The 18,372-nt window shown below is 36.9% G+C and overlaps 1 protein-coding gene across 3 annotated transcripts in view; it reads left to right on the forward strand.

The window, feature by feature from the left end:
- The window catches only part of LOC142436488 (thyrotropin-releasing hormone-degrading ectoenzyme-like), a 246,916-nt gene that overhangs the window by 13,154 nt on the left and 215,390 nt on the right, over positions 1–18,372 (forward strand). For all 3 annotated transcript variants that reach the window (XR_012781968.1, XM_075540107.1, XM_075540108.1), the window contains exons 2-4: positions 6,199–6,264; positions 6,879–7,066; positions 12,430–12,518. Coding sequence is in view for 2 of the 3 variants with exons in the window: in XM_075540107.1 (XP_075396222.1) it covers positions 6,199–6,264; positions 6,879–7,066; positions 12,430–12,518 (343 nt within the window). In the remaining variant the exon portion in view is untranslated. The remainder of the gene's footprint in view (positions 1–6,198; positions 6,265–6,878; positions 7,067–12,429; positions 12,519–18,372) is intronic.

The raw sequence follows: 18,372 nt of genomic DNA on the forward strand, positions 1-18,372 counted from the left end.
GCACCTTTTAGTATTCTATCAGTTAGGGTTTGGAGTTGCAAGCCACAGAAGCAAATTCCAGCTGTATTATCCAGAACAAATTTAGTGCAGGGTTCAAAGGTAGCGCATTGGGTCAAAAGAAAGTCTAAATAGCTGGGCTTTGGAAATAGAGTAGTAACTAAAGGGTTCTGTGAAATACAGAGAGGCAGCCAGAGTCGAGCTACAGAACTCTCAGATCCAGTTGCTGACATGGCCCCCACCCAGCTCCTGTCACCAAGACAGGACATACATTTCAATGATCTTCCTTCCCTTCTTTGCTCTACTCCACGGGCATTCACAGACCTCGAAGGGAGCATGGGGTTGTCTGAGGACAGGGGGCACGCCCATCCTCTCTTACCAGAGAGAGTGGCAAGTGTGCCTGTAGTATTGTGTCCCTCTCCTTGCTCTCTTATAAAAGTCCGTATTGAATTATTGCCCCCATCGAAAAGTGCTGTTTAAATGTCAGAAAGCCAAACACTGACATATTTTGGTATCAATTGTTCAAGGCACATTTTATCGTGATAGAAAGAAATAATGTTTTAAACCTGTTTCAACCTTCCTGCCATACAGTCAGGAAAAAAAAATCAATGCCTGAATTTATTTATCATTTCTCAAACTAGTCGTGCAAGTAGATGACATCCTCATAGCAGAGTCACTGCGTGCAACATGGGGCCTGGTCTCACTGTAGAAAGCATTGTTCGTGGTGTGCTCATGAGCGAGTCTTCCCTTTTACTCATGAACTGAATTCTGACTTTGTTCAACGTCTCACCTTCACCTACTCTAGGCAGCCATATCCTGCTAAGGACTGGATTCTGCCTTTTGCAAGATCCAAATGGTACTGCTTAGTGCATCAGAAGCATGTTTTAGCTAGGTTGGTTAAATTATATACTAAATAATCCTAATATGTATAATTCATGACATCATAAAATTCTGATAAAGGAGAAATTTGAGGTATTGGCTGCAGGATCTGAAGCAAAGGTCTCTTGAGTCTTTAACATCTGATGGAAGGAACAATTCTGTCTCTGCCGACTGTGATATCTGAATCTTGTGCTTGGGCCTCAGCTGCTAAGAGCCCAAACTGGAGGAAAGATTCCACTAAGGGGGCTCAGTGAAGTGCTCCGGAGGGAGGGGCTGCACCTCTACTGTAATCTTCCTTTTCTTAGAGGATGGGACCCGTTTTTATCACTTTGAAAGTCATCCTGGGGAAAAAAATAAAGAAAAGTCATCATAGGGTAAATTTTCGTTTTACTTTCAGCTAAACACATCTAAAGTACGTCATGCATCTTTGGTTTTTATTGAATGGTCCCTCTGTAACCTGAGGGATAGACTACTCATGCAGCTAATCTGCTGCCCTAACACGCGGAAAGACTCATTAATAAGAGAGTAAGCATTCCATAACTATTTGCATGTAAACCTTGAAAGATAATAGGCCTTTACTTCCTCAGCTCAACATTTTACTTTCCCTCTGGCCTTTCTTAGTCCCACTGGCTTTTATATATGAAACGTTATGAACTGTACTACTTGTTAGCCAGAAGTGGAAAACCAAAAATGGTATTATATTCAATCATTCAAAATCTTTTGATATGGAACTGCATATGTATTAATGTAAATTATATATAACAAATAAACACTGAGAAAAATGAGTTTGAGTATTTGAGCGAATCTGGTGTGAATAGTAAGGAGCACTGTTGGTGTGTGAGTTGCTAATCTCAAGGTCAGTTGTTCAAACCCAACAGCCACAGAAGAAAGATGAGCCTGTGCATGCCTGTCCAGATGTGGTTGGGAAAGCCTATACAGAGTTGCTATGAGTCAGAATGAACTCAGTGGCACTGGGTTTGGTTTTCTTGCTTTTATCAGTGTAATAAATCTTTTACTTCATTGCAAATTAGTAATAGAAAAGCATATTGACTAAGGAACCTCAGAAAACACACGCAGATTGAGCATTTATTGCGTACTATATTGGGAACACAGTTTGGTTAAACAGTGATAAGCCAAAACAACCAGGTCCTTACCTTACACAATAGAGCCCTGGTGGTATATTAGATCACTTATTGAACTGCTAAGTGCAAGGTCAATAGTTCAAAAGTACCAGCTGCTCTATATGATTTCTGCTCCTGTAAAGATTTATAACTTTAGACACCCAAAGGGGGCAATTCTACTTTGTGGTATACATCATAATCATTTGGATACCAGTACCATTTTGTTTTTGACCTTATGGCGAGAGGCGCTAGTCCTGCAGTGGGGAAGTGTTCTGTGCTAACCAAAAGCAAAGTAGTTTTAACCAAACATGGCAGATCTCTGTAAAACAAAAGAAGCAAAATTCTAGGAAATGCTACTGGAAGTGTGACTCCCTCCTACAGGACGACCATGCAGTGGAAACAGCTGGATGCCAATGGTTTGGGTGGGATTTACTTAGGGAGTTTTTAGATTATGTGGGCAGTTAAATTAATGAGCAGGCAATTGAAACACAGAGTAATATGTCTTCTGATAGGGTACAAGGTACTTGGCTCAGAATTAGAAAGGAGGCAGAAGTGGGCAAAGATTCTCAGGGAAAATGCATTAAAATTGAGACTTGACTATTAAAGTGAATTTGCACAGTAAAGGAGAAAGGTAAAGTTTGAGTGGAGAACTAGGAAATAGAGAAAATATTGTATTAGGCATCTTCAAATAAAGTAGCTAATCTGAGACTGGGCAACAAGTGCTAAGAGGCTTGAGGAAGTACAGCGGGGCTAGTCCATGAGGGAGCTCAAGGTGTAGTGTTTTCTGAGCACACCGTATTGGCTGGCTAGCACAGTGGTGTGTGGTAGGGTTGAAAGAGAGAAGAAGCAGTGGCAGGCGCTGTGTCCAGGTGAGAAGCTGTAATGTGTAGCGTGGCACCTTAGAGGAAGATTCAGGATATCAGAGCAGTAATGTGACGGGAAGGACAGGAAGGCGTGAAAGATGACTCTTTGGTTCATATTCATCATTGGGGAAAAGCCCTCAAGAAGAGACAGTTTGGGGGAGGAGAGTGAGTTTAGCTTTCTTTGAATATGACCCTTAATTATCTTTGGGGAATCTAGTGGATATTGGGCTGTAGACATATGTATGGGGTTTGGATATGGACCAGGGTCTGTGATTTCAAATTTCCTGATATCTTAAATGATTATATTACCTATCCCAATGTTATGTGAATTAAGTGAAGGAATATAAAGCAATTCAGTGTTAAGAGAGGCAAATGACATTATAGTTTTTTATGTGAAACATTCCTTAATTATTAGTGATGCTACCCTTTGGTTGGTTACGTAATTCAGTTTCCTATTCAGTAGCCTGAGCTTATTAAGAAGATTATTGTAGCTAATATCACCTCAATCACTATTGGTGGTGTAGTAGTTACGTGTGGGACTGTGATCCACATGGCTGGCAGTTCAAACCCACCAGCAGGTACATGGGAGGAAGACAGGGCTATCTACTCCCGCAAACAGTTACAGTTCAGAAACCCTCGGAGGGTCACTATGAGTCAGCATTGACTTGATGGCAGAGAGGTTTGGGTTATATAATATTGAACCTTCCTTTTAACTACATTTTAAAGTAGTTCACTTCACTTTTAACTACTATGCATGTTGGCTTTCCCATAGGTAGATATATCAGAATATGCTTTCGGTTAATCCCTTTTTAACTTGTAATCAGTTTATATTGCTAGATAGGTCTCATAAGTATATTCAACTAATCATCTTCATTATTTTCAACTTCTTTCATTTCTGAAATATCTAGTATAGACAGCCCATCACTGTTCTTACAGTGGATGTCAAAGCATTATACTTTATACATTTATATTGTAATGTCATATCTAATGTTGGATTTTCATATATGTGTCTATATTTATTAATAAATTTCTTATCCAATCATTGTCATATTCATTTACTGGTAGGTTAGAATAGAACTTAAAGTCGTTCGATGTAAACATGCACCAACCATTGGAATTGCTTTGGCTCTGTAATTTTTGGTCCAAGACTTTCACAGCTTCAGTCACAGGGACCTACTCAAATTGCATCTTGTTATTTACATTTTTTTCTCAACGACCTTTTGCCCATCACTGTTCCTCCATTCCCACGAAACCTTCCTGGTCTATACTAAGTGCATTATACAATTCATGGAAATAAAAGAATAAATAGATGATATGGTTTTTAATAGGCACGATCCTCACATTTTCTTTGTAATTCTCCAAAGACTAAGAATATATTTCCATATGTATATCGTTGTTGTATAAGAGAAAGGCTGGGATAACTAAAGAATATGTGTTTGGGGAGGAAAGACAGTTGAAATCTGAAGAATTCCAATGCCATGAATATTGAAGCTGATGGGATTCCAACAAAAACATACCATTTCTATCCTGAATATCCAGCCTGGCATATGAAGACCCCCTTCTTAATCCTGACTGATTGCCATTTCAGCTTGTTAGAAACAAATTGGAGCCTTATACAGAATTGGGAGAGTAAAAAAGACATTGAGCTAATGATCAAAATCAAGCTAAGATCCAACCGATCTCATGGTAGACTGACTGTAGATATTCTGATCCACCCCAAGGGGAAACCTGTATTCCTGCATCGGTCCTTTCCAGATCCGTCGGTGTCCCTTTGCTGCCTCTCTTTTATTATCCCAATACCTCTGCATAAACAGAACTCAACAATAATAGTTCTCATTTAAATAGATGTTTCACATACATTTATAAGTTTCAATGTCCATTGTTTTTCAGTGTATTCAAGAGATTCCCCCAAGATACACACACAAACAAATTAAAAGCAAAATTTCTAATAATTTTAACACCTAATCAGAAAATGATTTAAATCCTAGTCCCAGGGTTCAAATAGAGAGTGCTTCATATAGCTCTCCTACCCAAAGCTAAACTCCAGGTTCAGATTAGTTCTTTGGAGATCTAAATTCGCAGTAAAGTTGTCCAGAGCATCTTGATGAGAAATCTGTCATTGCTAAGTCAGTGTGGATGTTGCTTCTCCAGGCGTCTGATTAAGTGGGAGGTGCCATCTGAACATGTGAGTTGCCCACAAAAGCTCAATCTGTCACAGGTGCTACAATTTGTATTTCAGAAAATCTGCTTCTACAACTTTAATTATCTCCAAAGCATCCCACTTTACATAAAGTTCTCAATGGAGTCAGCATTTTCCCCCCAGTTTCAGAACTGGCATGTAAATTAAGCATTTGCCTGTTACCTCCAAGTTCTAGGGCTGAAAGGATCTCAAATGAGACACTTTGCTTAACATCATCTATGTTCTTCTCCTTCTCCCACTTCGACATCGGAAAACGAAGTGCCCAGTCGTCATAACTGAGGACGCATTCACCGCGATGCATCCATGCCTCCCAGAGAGGAGGAAGGCTTAAATTAGAAAGAGAGTGTGTAGGTTTAACTAATAGTTGGGAATTCCTAAATTAAAAACATATTAGACCAGGATAAAATTTCTTTTTAATAATACTTTTTCATCAAGTCAATGAAAAGCAATGTTTATCTCTGTGATAATAGGCACCTTCGCACTAGAAAGCCTGTGACAACAGTCCTCTTTGGGCAAAGTGATACCTCTTACCTGTTTGACTAACAGAAGGCCATTGGGACTCATTTACACTGGCTACGTAGACAAAAATCAGCCAGTCCCACTTGACCAAATCTTTCTTAGTTAGGCCTTCTGATAAGGGTCACACAAAACCACACATTGCTTTCATTTTATACTCTTCCATGGAATCTGAACTCGAAAGACATCCACCGCAGTAAAGATTTGTTATTGTCAGAGTTGTTCTTATCCCATGAAATATTTTTTTAGATTCCAGTCTAAAATCCTGATGGGCAAGGTTTCCCAAAATATTACACTGGGGAGGTAATTTAATTCAAAAAGCCAAGGTTGACATGATAAATGAAGGGATGTTTTTTGACCCCCCCCCCAAATCTATAAATGATTCAACTCTCAAAAATAATTTTTAAAGATTAAAGTTATTTGATACTTAATTAGAAAATATGCTATGCTTAAGTTTTTTTGAATAGTTTAAAATTTAATTCTTATAAACCTTTATGAGTATTTCTCTTTGTATCAATATAAGCACAGCAAATAGAATTGTTTATTTGATTTGAGAAATGATTATATTAACTGGTAATTGCTTAGCAGTTAAATTGTAATTCAAATCTTATTTTCTTTGTAGGATTATTTAACCATTCATAAGTATGGCAACGCAGCCAGAAATGATCTCTGGAATGCCTTCTCAGAGGTAAAGTATAGGAAGAAAAAGAACCCAAACCATTGGTAACTTTTATTGACGCTGACAGTATGTTTTCATTTTGAGCTTTTATTTCCTTTGTCGCATATTATTTATAAATGTATAGTAATGAGCTATATAAAATGTACTAAAAATACAATGGGATTTAAATGTACTTAATGTTATTGATGCCTTTCATACTTTAAAAAGATAATAATTATGGAATACAATTTTAATATATTTGGGAAGTGAGTCATGCTAAAGTGAGAAATACTGCAAGTTTTTAAGGAAATATGTTTTCTTGTGTGCATGACAAATATTTAAATATACCAACTAGACACACTGGGGATATTTAATGATGCTGCATGTATTTACTTTACCAGTAAAATGTATTTTATTCTCCATTATGTAAAAAAAATTAATGCTAATGAAACTTCCATATATATATGCATGAAGCCTAACTTAAGGTGAGAAAATTAATTTTAGTAACACATTATATTAGCTTCACTGATCTTGAAATGTTTCATATTTAGGTAAATATTAAAGGTAAAAGTGAAAATGATTTAATATAATTATATGTATAATTCATGCTTATAAAGCTCATTTATCCAATTTGGGTTCTAAAGGCTTTGAAGAGGAATGGAAAATATGTAAATATACAAGAAGTCATGGATCAGTGGACGCTCCAGAAGGGCTATCCTGTTATCACCATCTTGGGAAATGCAACAGCCGAAAAGAGGGTAACCATTACCCAGCAACGCTTCATTTATGATATAAGTGCTAAGACCAAAACCTTTGAACATCGAAACAGCAGGTACCACTGACTCTCTTTTAATTTAACATGAATATAGGAACTTTTCTTTTTGCCATTCACCTTTTAATTTTAATATTTTAAGATAATTTTGACAACATAATTCTGAAATATAAGTTAAGACTCTTTTTATTTCTTTATTTCCATATGGTATTTTTGATTCCTTTTACTGCCGATACCTTACATATTTTAACCCCTGATTGATGAGCACACTTATGGTATTTCATTGAAGACTATTTTAAATTATTCTAATCATTTTAAATGTGAGATATGATATTTTACTTTTTGTTATAATATTTTTTAATCATCTTTAAGAAAGTTAAGGTGTGTTGTGAATTGAATGGGATCAATCTAGAAAACCAAATCAAAAGTATTTAGATAATAAATATTATCCTAGTTAACAAAACTCAAAAACTAAATAAATACCTTAAGGTGATCTTAAGTAGAAGTGGCAATATGAAAATATATTCTCTTTCCCTCAAATGTGGTGTTTAAAACTATAGAAAACACACCTGAATTTTGATTTGCTATAAATTTAACATTGGGGAACCCATTTAATTACTTAAAATTCAGAATATAAACATTCTATCCAATTTTTCTAGTTTATTTTTACTACTTTGTTTCAGTAAAGACTGAGTCAATGTAAGAAAGTACACTTCAAATCAGGCAGTTTTTAAATTTATATATAGAATGCCCTGGTAAGGGATTGGAGGGGTGAAGGGAGGGCAAGTATAGAGATCAAAAGTAATAAGTAAATAGAAGTGCTCATATTAGTTTACTCATGCTGTGTCCTATCACCTTGGGAAATTAGGATGCTGGACTTCATCATCCATTATTATGTAGGATTGGTGGGGAATATTTTAAACTTACATGAATGGATAGCATCTCCAAGTTAGCTTGATGTGAATAAAAGTGTTAGGGAGATTCATGAACATTTTCTGGTGGCTGATATTGGAACTCCATTTAAGAAAACATGAAGTCTTCACTGTTGTATTGAGATAAATACTGGTACAGCAGCTATACTATACAATACGATACGATACTATAGTATACGATACGATACTATAGGTGTAGGAAGGAGCTGGGCTCCACAGCAGTTAGAATGGAAAGATTGGCCCTGGGTTCTCACCCAGCCATGCTGCCGGGGACAGACTTGCAGGTCTGCTGCCATACAGATGAAAACCCAATTCTGCGCCATCAGGTTGATGGCGACTCCTAGCCCCCCTAAACACAGGGTTGAACTAGCCTGGGAGTTTCTGAGACTGTAGCTGGGGCTGGGAGTAGGACCCCCTTCTTTCTCCAGCGGAAGAGCTGGAGGCTTCAAACTGCTGACTTTGCAGTTTGCTCTACTCTCGTCAAGATGGGGGCACATGGAGGTTAAAGGCTCAAGTAGAGAGAGGCCTTCACCAGGTATGAGGAGTTGCCTTTTGCAATTAAACTGCTCGAACACGCAGAATAACACTCCTCCCTTCACCCTGTCGGGATCTGCCTGTCACTGCTTCGTCCCCTTCTCTGGGTCTCCACAGCTGTCAAAGGCTGCCCTGATCACCCACCGTCTGGCCCCAGGCGAAACACGCTTCGGCATGGACCACGAAGTACACAAAAACGACTTGACTGTGGCGAAGCCAGATTGGGGCCATGCCTTTGAGAATGAACAGTCTGACACAGGCCTCCCCGATGCAGAAAAACAGAAAGGACACCCAGATGACAGAACAAATATTGAACAAAAATTCTCTGCCAGCCCATAACCTGCATCAGAGGTGTCAGCCAGGAGCCTGGCTCTTCACGGGGGAAAGTCTCTCAGCATGAGTAAGCAGTTTTAGCACAGAGCGCTTAGCTTCTGCTGGCATTATAAAACCACCTGGATGGTTCTGAATCTGAGAAATTGGTATATAAAAATGTTGAGGAAAATTAAAATCCCCTTGGTGGCGTAGTGTTAAAGTGCTCAGCCGCCAGCAAAGATGGCATGTCGAAGCTGCCAGCCACTCCCTGGCAGAAAGGGGGAGCAGTGTGCTCCCATTAAGACAGCAGACCGGGACAACCCTAAGGCAGTTGTACCCCGACCTGTTGGAGGACCATGCGTCAGAATCCATTTAATGGCAAACAGAGCAAAAAAAATATATACATGACATTCTATTATTTAAAATAATTTTCCTAGTAGGACAGAATCCATCTCTAGATGAGAATTTACTATTCCCCACTTAGATTATTGCTTAATTTATATTAATGTTCAGTTAAAGCTTGAAAATCAAGTCTGTGTGCTCCTTGTACAAGCCTTCCGAGGTCTCTAGAAGAGACATTGCTGACGTGCTAAAATAAATGTTTCCCACGGCTCTCGACTTTTCAGCTACTGACTTGGATCGTTCATTGGAGGGGCAACTGGGAACTCACAGACAATATTTGAGATTAAAGGGTTTTATTTAAGGAAGTTTACAGGTTACATACAATCAAGGTGAAAAATACATAGGACATGGTTGTCCTGTCAGGAGAAGTCACCAAGTTCTCTTCCAGGTGATAACAAAGACCCAGCAAGCATGGCACTCCTGTGTAAGGTTCAGCCCAAAGCACTTAGCTCCAGCTCTGTGCATCAGCAAACCCAGTTAAGTGGCCAAAGGCCCCCCACTCTACAGGCCAGCCGTAGGTCCCAAAGCACCCAGCTTTACTGATCATGACTTTCGCTTTGCCATGACTGTTCTGTGGGACAATTATCATTACCTCTTACCTGGAACATTTTAAATGTGTAATGTAATTATTTTTCCATATGTAATAAATGTACATCCTAGCTGTTAAGTAGAGGAAGAATGAATCTTTGCTATTTCTAACAATTGCATATATTTAGTAATGTGTTTAAGTGCATAAAATCCTTGGTAGGACTTTGGTACACAGGAAGTTGTGAATTTTCGTAGTTTGTTTTTCCTTCATTTCATTATAAATTTAATACATTTCACTGTTAACTAATACCACCTGAAGCATGGGGCACCTCCTGGGAGTCTTGGGCGACAGGGCATTCTGTGTGTCCGCACACTCACCCTTTCCTTATGGGCCCCGCCTGCAGCAGTCTCCGGAGGGTTTCCCTGTGTGCATCAATGCTTCGTGAATGTTAGTAGCAACTCCTGGGTGTGATTTTTCTCATTCCACTTTTTAAAACGTACCAATTCTTTTCCATGTTAGTACAATCAGAATTCTTAAGAACTACTGAAGAAAGGGATATATTTTTTGAAAATTTTCTATTGTTACTTAAAATATGATATCCATATGATCAGTTAAACAGAAACAACAAGAACATAATCTAACTACACACATTAATTTTTTCTAATCACTTTTTAAAATATTACATACTACTAGAGTCTTAGACTTATTTAGAGGGTCTTTAGATGTTTTTAGTCGTATATATTGTTTGCTTTTTAATTAATATCTGTTTGGCTTCACAATTTAGATCGTCAATTCAATGTGGAAGATATACACCTATAAAGTCTTGTTCATAAAGTTAGTCTATGTCTTACAGAGAAATTGATTTGGTCTTTCATTTTACTTATACTCCACCCAGTTCCTTTCGGTCTAATTACAGAGAGTAATTAATTGAATGTCTCCAATATCTATTGTTTGTAAGTACACACAAAAAATAAACTTGTGTTTTAAATTGAAAATTAGATCCAGCATTTAGATTAGATCCAGGTACTATTGCCTCTTAACTTATTTTTCCAATTAACCAAAATAGATTAATTATCTTTGGTGAGGGATGCTGTTTAAAAAATAATAAAATAATCTGGCTGTGATGTTCCCACGGTGTGTCCATTGTCATATATTTATCACATATTTTTCATTGCATGCGTCGAGGCCTCTCTTAAGGAACATAAATTGTTTTGTTCACTAACTTCTATCCAAAGAACCAGGTTAGGCAACAATAAATTGGTTCTTTCATGATGGATTATGTGGAGTCAATTACAGTGTAACAGGGTACCTTCACATGGTTGGCACTCAGAAATGTTTCTCTGATGAAGTTCAGCTTATCATTTAAAATTCAGAATGTCAAGGATGGCCTTTTGACTTTTGACTTTGGGGATAGCAGTTGTTATGACATAATGAATTTTCCTCTTTTCCATCTGACATATTACTCTTGATGAATTCCCATGTATTAATTGTGAGTGTGAGAAATGAACTCTGTGACACGTAAAACAATTATGTGTCGAGGGACCGATTCAGCACTGCTCTTCCCAAATCTCCAGAAAGACGCCCATTTTATGATCAGTCACTCGGCGTCTCCACTGGTTCTCAGTTCTTCAGTCGCTCTCCAGTTATGAAGCTGACACAGTATAGCTTCTTATATCACAAACAAAATATATGACTTTAATACTCATTGCTCGCTTGTTGTGAAGTCTTGCCAATGACACAATGATAAAAGCAAACTAAAACAACAAGACAGGCCCACGTCAGCAAGTCCATTCTGACTCGTCATGACCCTGCATAGGGTTACTGACCCTGTAAACGTGTACAGTTGCTGATTGCCCCACTTTCCTCCCGTGGGACAGTTCTTAGCTTTGAACTTCCAGCTGTTTAGCAATAGCACAATGATTAGTTGAAGGAATCAGGTTATATTTCAAGAAAATAAAATATAATGCTTGAACGCAATGTAAAATCATCTATCATTAACTGGTTAGCCTTTCAGATTAAATAGATACTTTATGTAAACATATAGGCCTTGATTTTTATTACTATAAAAGGCAAACCTTATCAAATGTTTCTCTTTTATAACTCTGACCCACATTTGAACATTAAGTATCGGTGGTGCTTGGCCAATCCATTTGGAAATTTCATTTAAATCAGCAGGACATTAGGTGTGCCCTGTCGGGTGCATTGTGTTTATATGGATTTTAGGGGGATCTTGTCAGTCTTGTTTTATTCTCTTTGCCTGAATCACCTTATGTGTGCCATATTAACCTTATGGAAATATAATAAAATATCTCTCTGAACAGTTATAAAATAAATAAGGAGAAATTGGTGAAATGTGAATACATAAAATCACTAGTGTTTAATATTAAAACAATAGAAATGAATTATTTTAAGATTCAAATCAATATATACTGTAGTATTTAGCCACTTTTAACTCCTAATGCACACATTTTGGGTTTTTTTGGCAAAGTATATTATTAGGAGATCTCTTCTACATTGACAGAAAACTTCTGAGTGCACAGTCTTCTTGGTGAGATAGAAACAATGAATTAGAATCTACTTTGATGTCTGAGTGCTTTTTTTATTGTTGTTTTTGGTAGCTTCCCTAAAAAGCATTAATAAAAATCCCTCTGAAGATGCATGTTTTTCAAATGAACACCAATTTGTATTTTTAAAGCTACTCTTCTATTTTGCAGCTACCTGTGGCAGATTCCATTAACCATTGTGGTAGGAAATAGAAGCCATGTGTCTTCAGAAGCAATTATTTGGGTGTCTAACAAATCAGGTAAGATATATATTCTCCCCTGTGGACAATTGGTTTCAGATAATTGTTCAGCAACTTAACCTCTGGTTTCTGGGGTTATAAAAATGTGCATAAAGACAAACTAGAAAGAGAAGATGGAAGAATGATAATCACCTCTACAAGATAAGAAAGCATAAGAGGATCTCTTCGGTATAATTTCTGACTCATCCACTTTCACCCTGCCTATATAGTTCTTGTTTATTCGTTCCTTTCATGGTGAAGAGAAAACATTTAAATGCTTTTGTAGATCTCATCGTAGCTGTTTTAAACTGTATAATTTCATAATCACACATTTAATTAAAATGTAAGCAGAACTCCCATTAGAGCAGTGTCTCACAAACTGAAACTGAGGCAACAGTTTTAATCCCATTCCACTGTCTTTCTTTGCATTTTCAGACTATCTCTTTTAGAGACCAGAGAAGCAATATCCTTCATGGGATTAGATAATTATAATTATTGGATTTGAAGGGAGAGGATTAGAGTTGTCCTCAAAGTGCACCCTTTGGGGGTCAAACCTCAAGGTGCAGGGAGAAGAGCCAGTTCATTGTCTTTCTACCCACAGACCCAGTGCTATCAAATAGATTCCAACTCCCAGCAGTCCTCGGACACGGGAGCACTGCCCCTTAGGGTGTCCCAGGCTGTACCTGCACACACAGGACACCGGTGTCCTCTTTCACCCCCAGAGGAGCTGTGAGACTGAACCAGGGACGCTTAGTTAGCAGCTGTTGCTCTTTGACCCCAGCACCACCAGGGCTCCTTATTGTCTGTGTAAATGGCGCCAAACAGGAGAGGGGCCTATTTGCAATCACTCACAGAAGAGTACTTGAGTCCCTTCTAAGTCCTTCATGGACAGCAGGGTCCACATGAGGGTTCCTTTTGCTCTGCTTCCCAGCGAGTTGGAGAAAAGGCGATGATCATCTTCTATTAACACTTCAGTGGCACTAAGAAGGTCACATTTTTCTACCTTTTTCCCCTTGCTGCTTTCACCAATGCTGTTAGTGTATTTTAATTCTTTATGCTATAAACATCATTTTGAGCATATATCTTTTGTTTTAAGTAAATAAACAAATGTTTGTTTCATTTCATACATGGCACAGTTAAGTACTCAAAATAGGTGCATGGCTACATATAGGCAAAATGTACTGAATCCAGAATGTAATCTGACTATCAGAAACATAAACACTTGTAATTCCCAGGGGTGAAGGTTACTCATAATTTCGTGTTAATGTAATTTTAATATGAAACTGCATATTATAAAGAGTTACAATTCCATTCACGTTTATTGCATATAAGACATTCACATGTAATGTGGTGGTACGTTGAAATGCTGACTGTAACATTTATTGGTTTCTTCTCCTTTAAAATAACTCATTACAATTTGTTCTTTTAATTGCTTTGAGTTAGCGTTTATTTCGTGATTCTGAATTCACACTTACTATCTTATTTTCCTTTATAATTCTCTTTTATCCCCATGAAGCACCTTTACTTGAATACATAATATGTTATTACATGGTGAATGAAACTAGGGAGTTGTAATTGTCCAACGATTTGAATTATGCCATCCCTCCATACATTTCTTAGAAACATGAGACATAATAATCTTCAGAAATAAACTACGACATATCCCTTTGAAATGTAGAGTGGAAATGAGAAAGTTAAAGAAATGTAGAAGTACTTACTGATTATATATTTGAATCAGCCTAAACACTCAGCTTAGAAGGTGAGGGCTATAGGGAGTCTGTTCTTACTGGAAACCTGCTGGAGAAGGTATTTCCTCTTTATCCTTTACTTTCTCCTTTTTGGGAAGACCATAAGCCTTCCCTTGACCAATACAGGTTGTACTTGAGAGATTGCTTCATCTTGAGTTATTAATCAGGATAATGACAGTCCATTCTTTCAACATGTTTGCCTTAAATATCACCAATGTTAATATGAAGAACTGCTATGAACAACTGCACAGGTATACGCTTTAAAACTCTAGGGGATGCTATTTATGAAGGGGGTATTGTGAGTGGCACATCCCCACCCCACAGTCAGGCACTGCACACATATCAGAGTGTAAGGTGTCCTTTTGTTTCAATCCCAGCAGTGTTCTCTATTTGACACGAACATGGTAACACTTAATACTTAAGGTTGCTCAATACCGTCAAGTGTTTACTCAATAGCAAGTAAGTTTTCCACATGTCACTTGAAGGCCTTATAAATGCTTTATAAATGCACAAATTGGGGTGACCGATTCCCAGTGAAGCTAAAAATAAAAGTCATCTTTCTAGTTTGCCTTTTTCAGTGTCATTTTACCTATGCACCGTCTTCTCTTGAAGTCCTGAACTTCGATGAGGCCTAGTAAAAACCTGACACCACACTATAATTAGATAAAAAGAAAAGATTGGTTAACCTCAACTTCTTTTATATGTTATCTCCTATTTTATTCAAAACAAACAACTAATGTACATGAAAAGTATCTGCATTAAGCCAGGGAGAAAAACGCATTGGTCAATTGTTATAAACACATGTAAAAAAATGCCAAATTTTAATGACAACAACCAGATCAATGTTTTGTAATTTTTCATGGTCAGTAAAGATTTTATTTCACATATATTCACACAAGGCCATAGTTAATTATAAAGTTTAAATTTGATTATCATCATCATATTTTCTTGAGAGTTAAATTTTTGAAGCCCTTTGGATAAATATATAATTATTTCTAAAGATGACATAAAACGCTACCTAAAGTATTAAGTCAATTTTTAAGTTATTAGAAACAGCCAAAATTTTTTCTCTCTTTCATTTTCAATGAGAAAATACCAACAATCTAGGCATTATAAATGTAATAGCTTGCATATTTACTGGATATTTGCTTACCCAAGAGTGGCAGGCAATACATTCAGTTACATTTTAGGAAAGAACACAGTCAGAATAGAGTAGACACTGGCTCTGAAAGGTCAGTAAACACTAAACTAGTGCTGAAGTGCTCTCACCTTTGCCTTCAGCATTGGCTTACTTGAGACTCAGAAGCCCTTAGAAGCAATATGATTTTAATCCCCATCTTCTAAATGAGTTTATTACAATTTGATGGTAACTTGGATCAAGTCCGTTGGCAAATTAGGTAAAGAGCTAGGTCTAGGGCTGTGATTTTCTTCTGTTATTTTTAATACTTCTCTCATGAGCACACCCTTATTTACCGTGGATAAAATTGTAAAGTTTTGTTAGGCTGTCTGGGCGATCTCTTAGTTATGTAACACTTTGTCATTGGGTGTATGCCAGTGACTCTTAAAGAGCTACAGAACATTATCTCATTTAATTCTCTTACAAGTTTAGGGAGGAAGTCCACCTAAGTTATCACAGAGTTTATTGTGTATTTCCAGTTTTGTTATCCTGGTTGACATTTCTTCTCATCTGCAGCCAGCCAAGTTTGTAAAGAATATATCACCTTCTTCTTTTGGTCCTGGGGTGTGTGTGTTAGGTGTGTGTGTTGGGTGTGTGTGTTGGGTGTGTGTGTTGGGTGTGTGTTGGGTGTGTGGTGGTGGTAAATGAATGATAAGAACTAAAATATTTTAAAGTATTAACTGCTCTGTGTTTTGATATGGCCTCAGACTTGTGTCATTTTGGGAACATTCCAAATAGAAATTTTAATTATTATTACCGACCCTCAAAATATAGCTTCCATAATTTTTTATGGTTCTCATCATGCACTGTACATCACGAGGCCATGGAAAAAGAACACTTTAAAATTCATTGCTTGCCATTAGTTAATTTGAAGAATATTTTAGGGATATAATTAACTAGAACTGAAAAGGTATTTAAGAATGTATTACTATATCTTGCCAGGGATTATTTCTCTACAGATTTCACTTATACCAGAGACATAAAATTATTCACGAACAGTAATAACCTTCAGGTTTTAGTTATCAGTTTAATTATGGCAAACTTAAAAGCAGGAGATGGTTGCCTTTTATTTCCTTTCCTTCTTTTTTACTGACCAGACTACATAAAAGGGGTAAGAATTGCTTTTATCATTTATACATACATATTATTTTAATTTGAGTATAGATTTAAATTTTTGAATAAAATTGATTTAAAAACAAGAGCCAAATATATCACATGAGATTTATATAAAAGATGAGCATGAAATAACTTTTAAATTATATTTAATAATTATAAATCATGACAATTTGAAACCTGTAAAACCCTAAATTATATGATCAGATATGAGGCTTGAATTTTAAATATTATCACCTATAAAGTGACTACTTAAGGAGTGGGGAGATCCAATTTATTCTGTGAATTCAGACATGATTTTAATATTTTATAAGGAATAGATCATTGTGAACTTACAGATGCATGAAAATAAAGTCAAAGTTGATCAACAGAAACAGTATCCTTAATGTTTCAATTTTATTTTTTATACTTGCCACATTTTCTTGTTAACTATATCTCTTGTCATCATTGCATCCATAAAATGGGGATGATATTCTAAAGCTTCTTTATAGCAATTGTGTGGATAAACATTGAAGTTTTGAAGAAAAGGAGATTATAAAGTCTCATAGGTAGAGAAAATCATTCATACTCTAAAATAGAACTTGATAGACTTTTCCTTCTGCATACCACTATTAAACTAGAGATCAATTGTCAGCCTAAGAGAATGTATACCATTTCTTTTCCATTGAATTGTAGCATTGAAAGGGACCTTATAGGCCATTGTTTGTCCATCAGGTTATAGGTAAAGTGGTTTTAAAAAAGGAATATGCTATCGAAGTTTAAACATTTATGTATATAGATGTATAGTCGGGCATGACTTTCTTGCCCCTATTCTAGTTTATTTTAACTGTCATATTTCTCCTTTCAAATTAAAAAGAGAGAAGGAATGTGAAAATGTGTATTTTATGATAGTAAAAGCACTATACCACGTTGTGTCAGGAGCATAGACCAGACTAGAAAGAAGCCTAGATGGTGGAAGACCTGAGATGGACTATTTTCAGCTGTGTTGGACAATTGAATTACAACTGTCTGAGCCTCGTTTGCACGGGTACTACATATAAATGTGGCCAAAGTACAGTGCTTTGAAACATTAAATATTAGATTTTTTTCAATAGTTTGGGATTATATTTTAGTGGACTGTAATAGGTGCCTCTTCATCTTGCTGGCATGTTTGGACTAAATCTTCCACTTCATTCCAGTTTTGAGCAATTAATGACCACTTTTGTCCACGATACCTTTTGTGGTAGTAGAATTATTTTCTGATGGACTCTATGTAAAGAGATTCCATTCAAAAACTATATGTTTGAATGCGTCCTTGGGGAAATAATAGGAAAACCTGATTTGGAGTCTGAGATGTAAAAACATTGACAATGGACTGAAGCTGACTCCAATGGGCTGCACATGGTCTCTGTGATACATTTTCTGGTGTGAGCTATCATGGAAATGATTTATTTTTCCCTTGGGCATGAGACACTGTTTTAGCATAAGCTCTGCTGAATCCTGGAGGCTTTGTAGATAGAGAACATGAACACATGCTATAGTAAACGGTGGCATAGCAAGCTAAGCATTTGGACTGCAAGCTGGTTCAAACTAGCCAGCTGTTCCTTCAGAGAAAGATGAGGCTAGCTGACCTCATAACCAGGAGCAGCAGTTCCGTTCTTCCCGATAGGGTCACTGTGAGTTAGAACTGACTCCATGGCAGTGGTTTTATACATGTATACGTGTACACTTACATATATTTCCTTACATTTATGCACAAAGATTAAAAATATTTTATTTAAAGAGTATGCAGGTTCTAGGACACACAAGGTCTGAAAGCATCCACAATGAAGTACAAAATCATTGGAATTGTGACCTA

This window comes from Tenrec ecaudatus, unplaced genomic scaffold (assembly GCF_050624435.1).
Source record: "Tenrec ecaudatus isolate mTenEca1 unplaced genomic scaffold, mTenEca1.hap1 Scaffold_353, whole genome shotgun sequence".
NCBI lineage: Eukaryota > Metazoa > Chordata > Mammalia > Afrosoricida > Tenrecidae > Tenrec > Tenrec ecaudatus.